We start from the raw sequence: 6,252 nt of genomic DNA, 5'->3' as shown, positions 1-6,252 counted from the left end.
CATTTTCTGACAAAGACAACGTTGTTAACGGCCAGGTACTCATTTTACACCTGAGTACGGTGAGAGAATGTGAGTAAAGAGCCTTTTCCAAGGACTCAACTATGCAGTGAGCGCGAGGCTCGAACCCAGGACCTTCCGATCCGAAAGCGATTGTCATACCACTAGACCACATAGCCACATAGAAATCTTATTAAAAAACTGCGCATGGGGCAATGTCCTCTGCGAAATCCATTTTGAACCAAGCTGCTGTTTCAAAGAAACAAAAGGAAAGAGAAAATTATTGATAAAAGATGCTGTTTATAATTTATACAACGTGACATAGTTTTGAGACACAGCGAAATCATCGATTTCACAATTTGACATTGAGCAAATGGGGATTGAGTGAGGAGTGTTAACCCACCTACTCTGTGGTACAATTGTATGTTTTTTCTCTCAGATTGTATGCTTTTTCTCTCAGATTGTATGTTTTTTCTCTCAGACTGTATGTTTTTTCTCTCAGATTGTATGCTTTTTCTCTCAGATTGTATGTTTTTTCTCTCAGACTGTAAGTTTTTTCTCTCAGACTGTATATTTTTTCTCTCAGACTGTATGTTTTTTCTCTCAGACTGTATGTTTTTTCATGAGAAACAAATCTTAACATTTTAATATAAAAAGTTGTTTTCATTCTGTTTCTCATTGTTTTTTTTTTTTACATTCTCCATGCTTCCAACAATATTTATTTTAACAATTGTTGTTTGTTAAGTTTAATTAAGTGATTTTAGTTGCATTTGCATTGCTTCATAATTGTATTTTCAAGTTTTCCTTAAGCTTGTTGAAATTTTTTACTCTCACATGCTTATAAGAATTATTTCCAAAATGGCTCAAAAGATAGTGAGTGGGGGGACTGAAGAGTTACATTTTCAAATTGTTCACTTTTCCTCCTGATCTTCCTCTTTTTGTCAAGCAATCTTTCACTTTTTCTTTTATTGAGGCTAGAAGCTCTGAGCAGGTAGAATTTACTCATTTTACTTTATAGTTCTAAATAGATAACTGATTAGAATTATATTATGATACATAAACACAATGCCAAAAGAAGCAGTTTTAGGATAAAGATCAGGGAGATCTGGCTAAAATGGTGGAGGTTGCAGTTTTACTGATCCAATGCGGTACTTCACTGTGTTTTAGCAGTGACTATACTCATTTCCTACGGTGTAATCAGTGCTAATGATTTTCCTCGGATCCGTGGAAATCCGCGATTTTTGGTGTCAGAGGAGGAATTTACTCCTTTAAAAAAAATTACATTTCCCCCTTTCAAATATACTGGCAGTGAGAAACTTGATGCGTGGTGGAACTATAGATGCAGTTTCCCACTCTCCAATAGTTAGTGAGAGTAGCACTGTGAGAAACTTGATGTGTGGTGGAACTATAGATGCAGTTTCCCACTCTCCAATAGTTAGTGAGAGTAGCACTGTGAGAAACTTGATGTGTGGTGGAACTATAGATGCAGTTTCCCACTCTCCAATAGTTAGTGAGAGTAGCACTGTGAGAAACTTGATGTGTGGTGGAACTATAGATGCAGTTTCCCACTCTCCACTAGTCAGTGAGAGTAGCACTGATGGTTTATCATCTATCTCAGTTGCTCTAAAAGTGGGGGTGAATGCAGTAACAATGGGGCCTAACGACAATCGTTCAGAATTTTCCTCCTTTTTTACTTTTTGTCACCATCAGCACACTGTAATATAATGGTATCCAAGTAGTAGGATGTAGTGGGACATTCCATAGTAATCGTTATCTTTATAGTTATAGCCTGAAACTAGGACCCGCTAGGACTTATAATTTGACGTCATTTCTTAGGTTTGTGCAGCGCCAAGTAAGTTGTTGTTAGTAGAGCTCATGGAAACAAGTGATCCTATTGGTTGAACTGATGAATACAACTCACGATTTGTTTTCTTTTGTGACCAAGGACTCATCTTTTGACACATTCTCTCTCAGCTTATGAGCAAAGGGATCTAATTTTCAAAGACTAATTTTTTGTTTTTAATTTGTTAAATATTCAATTTATGCTTAATTATCAAATTTAATTCTTCATTTTCATTTTCATTTTTCAACCAGAGGCAACTGCAATACAGAAAAACCAAAGCAAGATTTAGGAAACTTCAATGTCACAAAGAAAGTCATAAGATAGAGATGCTGCTATAATTGAAAGTAATTTTTGCCAGTGTGTGTCAGTGCTGCCAACCTTATGTAAAAATTGTGTATTGTTAAGCATTTTCATAGACTGTTAGGTTTGTGTTGAAGAGCTTGCATATTGTTCAATTTGTACAGTTTAAATAGTTCTTTTTTAAAAATCATACACTCTTTTAGTGAACTTAAAACTTTAATTTTGTACTATGACCTGGTAGTTCAATAAAATATTCTCTGGCTGGATCATATCCGATTTATACGTTGATTCTGGAAGCCGATACGTTTTATACTTATATTGCCTATGAAGAGTTTGCTTATTCATTCATTTGAATATTGATTATAAAATTACTAGTATAGTTTAATTATTTGGCTCTCCATTGTACACATTTACACAGGCTAGGGTTGGCAGCACTGGCCTTTGTGGCTATTGGTTGTAGGGTGTCTCAGACCTGTGCCCAGTGTTGCCAGGTTGGCGGATTTTGCACCAAATTATTGGCAGATTTTTATCGCTGCGTGGCGGGGAAAAAATGGCCTGAAGGATGGCAGATTTTTTATGATTTATATACCATTTTAAAAAAGTAAAAGTATAGCATTCAAGTTTTAATTAATTCTTTTTTACCCCTAAACTGACTTTTAGGAATACCTATTGTGAGTACTGTTGGTCCAGATCTATATTACACAACCTAATTCAGATTAACCGAAGGTGAAAACAATATCCGACAGTCTAACTACCGGTCCGGTCAAGCAAAATCGAGACTCTTATGTGCCATGTCTTGTACCTACAACGACCGATCTTGTGGGGAAAACACCCTGATCTTCAAGACTAGATTAAACCAATGACAGTTGACGATTTGAGGGCATACGATAAGTATTGGAAAACTGACTTAAGGGAATATTTGAGTTATCTAAATAAGCATGCAAAGGGTAAAAACATAACTATTGTTGATTATATGTGTTTTAAATCAAATGGCAGATTTTTTGGGGGGCGGATTTTGGGCAAATGTCCCAAGTGAAGTAGAATAAAGTTGGCGGATTCTGGAATAAAGTTGGCGGATTTCCGGAATAAAGTTGGCGGATTTCTGGAATAAAGTTGGCGGATTTCTGGAATAAAGTGGGCGGATTTCTGGAATAAAGTTGGCAGATTTCTTGAATAAAGTTGCCGGGTTTCTGGAATAAAGTTGGCGGATTTCTGGAATAAAGTTGGCGGATTTCTGGAATAAAGTTGGCGGATTTCTGGAATAAAGTGGGCGGATTTCTGGAATAAAGTGGGCGGATTTCTGGAATAAAGTTGGCGGATTTCTGGAATAAAGTTGGCGGATCTGGAATAAAGTTGGTGGATTTCTGGAATAAAGTTGGCGGATTTCTGGAATAAAGTTGGCGGATTTCTGGAATAAAGTTGGCGGATTTCTGGAATAAAGTGGGCGGGATTTTTGCAAATGTACCGCCTGGCAACACTGCCTGTGACATCTGCTGCAAATTCGTAGAACGGCACAATTATGTTGAAAAGGGAAGATCGATTCCAGGGTGAGTTCAGAATTCAAGTGTTACGAGTATATATAGCAAGGTTGCCAAATTTCTGGATATTTACGGAATTCATTATTTTATATAAAACCTCAGTATGCTAAACTGAAAACAGTAAGTACAGAATGTCTTTTCACTGGAGTTCAACACTCAGAATAGGTAGTCCAAACTGAATTTTTTTTTTGCAAGAAACACACCCATTCAATGTTTTTCTTGTAGAACTTTTTATTCTGATTACTATGATATTTGATTTGTCTTCCTAGGTCAAAAACTAAAAAAGTTATGGCAATTTGAAAATCATGGATTTTGGGCCGAAAACGGGAAAAGTTAAAAATACTAAATTTCCCAAGTTTGGGGTACCCCAAAATCATTATTACTATAGATACAGATCTAAAATCGCTTGTGGTTACAAATATGATGGCATAGAATAAGCCCAATTTTTTTGGGAAGGCTATTTAGCATAGTTTTACCACAATAACTTTTCAAAGTTCAGAAAAATCACAGAAAAGCAGTTTCCAAAAAGTTGCCGAAACATGCGAAAAAGACGCAACTTCAAACTGTCGTAACTTTTTTGTTTGTTGACATAGGATGACATATTATATATCAAATTAATCAGGTTTTAAAGCTCTATCTGAATGGTGTGATATATAAGTTCTGTAAGATCATTATCAGTAACTCAAGAGAGGAAAAAGGTTGCCAAGTTTAAGAATTTGGACAAAAGTACCCAGACCCAGTGGTGGCCGAGAAGCTATTTTCTCAAAATAATGGAACAAGACATGTCTTAATAGCTAAAACCAAGGTTTATTTATCATTCTATGCAGGACGGATGGTAAGGTTGCCCGTCTCCCCTTTCCCACAGCCAGGAATGTCCTTTTAAGGGACCTGTACTGGTCATCATCTGTGTAAAACAAAGTAAAGTAAAAGCAAAATTAATGTTTTTCATATGTTTAGGAAAAATGAGGACATTTTAAATTTAAACCGATATTCTCTTATTTTTTCACTTTTGGAATTTTGTTTCTTCCTTTAAAAAAAAAAACTCACTCCAATAAAAAACATAAATTAAAAAAAAAAAATCTCAGCAAAACAGAATATCCTTCTAAAGTCAATGAAAAGAAAAAAAATAATGTTTATAAAGAGTCAACTATAAAAAATGAATAAGTCATATTTATTTACATTATTGTGAAGTAGTAAACAACTCACAAATGGAAATATATAATCTAGCCAAGGAAAATAATTCTCTACCTCCAGGTCTGTCTATCACTATCATCGATGTCCGCCATCTTGGATTTTCTTAGATATTTGTAAGGGTTGTAAAAATAGTTCTAGTGGCTTAAAATTAATTGCCAGTAACACAAAATTAATTTATTTAATAAATATAATGCTTGAAGAAAGCAAATTACTGTATCACAGCTTATTCTGAAAATCAGAAATAAATAGGCTCTTCATTTTCTGGGACGGACCCAGAGTTCAGCCATTTTGAGAAGATGGGTTTGAGGACGATGTTGGATAAAACAATAAAATAAACAAATTTAAACTTAATACCTCTTAATTTATGATATTAATAAGTGAATTATATATTTATTTACCTGTCAGAACCTTGTATCGAGAAATTTCGAACGGTAGCGTTGATTCAGGCGAGATTTATTTGTTAGCCATTGGAGACGTCTGATACTGCTGCCGGCCGGTGGGAAAAAGAATTTCATTCATAAAGTGATGCGTTGTTTCGGTTTAAGCATTCTGCGCCGTTGGACATTTTTTTGTGTTGTTTTCGTATTTATAAAAAGGAAAAATACGGCTTTCCAAAAATACCAAATAGAACTTGATCATAATGAAAATTAGCCTTGAAAAGTTATAAAAAATGCGATATTTTCAAAACCAAAAATAAGAACTACTACTATTTGGTACCAAAATAATCGGCCCTCTTTTACGTGTCTTATGAAACCAGTTTGGGCGAGATTGAACGAACGGCGCAGTTTGCCTGGCTATTTACGTTGAGGCGGTATGATTTTTTTTTTTCGGCGAGCGATAAAAAACGGCTCAAGTGACTATTTTCGTTATCAAAGCACAAAGTCAGTTTTTTGTGCATGCTAAAACCAAATATATCATTGGAAAGATCAAAGATTGATCTTTTTATTGATATATATTTCATTGCATTTACAATGAAAATACGTGGTGAAGATTAAGTGGGAACTTGATGGAAATCAGCTCATTTTACGTCCAGAACCCGTTATCGGGGCAGTTTGGACTACCTACTCAGAAAGGGGTTGTCTGTCGGCGTGTTAGGGTCAAAGTTCAGTAAATTTTGGCCTAATTGGCTACCCTAATATATGTCTCCAGAGAACAAAATGTTTAACCAGTTATATGCAGTACCCTGGAAAAACTGGCTTAAACATTTTTTTTTCTTGAAAACTTTGTCTTTCAAATATCGATCCATTCAAATTACCTTTATCTTGACAACAACTCAAACCTGGAATACCAAGATAAGAGTTTGTGAAGTCCCAGGTTTGAGGAAAGGCTCTTTACTCACATTCCCTCACTGTTTTTGGGTGCAAGATGCAAGGTTGCCAA

General features: G+C 35.3%; 1 protein-coding gene and 1 long non-coding RNA gene across 2 annotated transcripts in view; one reads left to right on the top strand and one right to left on the bottom strand.

Moving 5' to 3' along the window:
* The window catches only part of LOC144960020 (uncharacterized), a 14,230-nt gene extending 9,473 nt beyond the window's left edge, over positions 1-4,757 (top strand). Inside the window, exon 4 of the mRNA XM_078892964.1 lies at positions 2,092-4,757. Within this exon, the coding sequence (XP_078749090.1) occupies positions 2,092-2,164 (73 nt within the window). The 3' untranslated portion in view covers positions 2,165-4,757. The remainder of the gene's footprint in view (positions 1-2,091) is intronic.
* Positions 4,466-5,928, bottom strand: LOC144960022 (uncharacterized). The gene is made up of 2 exons (XR_013642744.1): positions 5,271-5,928; positions 4,466-4,582 (listed from the first exon to the last, which is right to left on the bottom strand). It is a non-coding gene; the product is annotated as an uncharacterized LOC144960022 (long non-coding RNA).
* Positions 5,929-6,252: the final 324 nt, after the last annotated feature.

Source organism: Berghia stephanieae, chromosome 14, assembly GCF_034508935.2.
Source record: "Berghia stephanieae isolate SIO BIC M18660-M18661 chromosome 14, UCSD_Bste_1.3, whole genome shotgun sequence".
Classification (NCBI taxonomy): domain Eukaryota; kingdom Metazoa; phylum Mollusca; class Gastropoda; order Nudibranchia; family Aeolidiidae; genus Berghia; species Berghia stephanieae.
The sequence above is the reverse complement of the archived record's forward strand: the minus strand, read 5'-3'. Positions and strand labels throughout refer to the sequence as shown.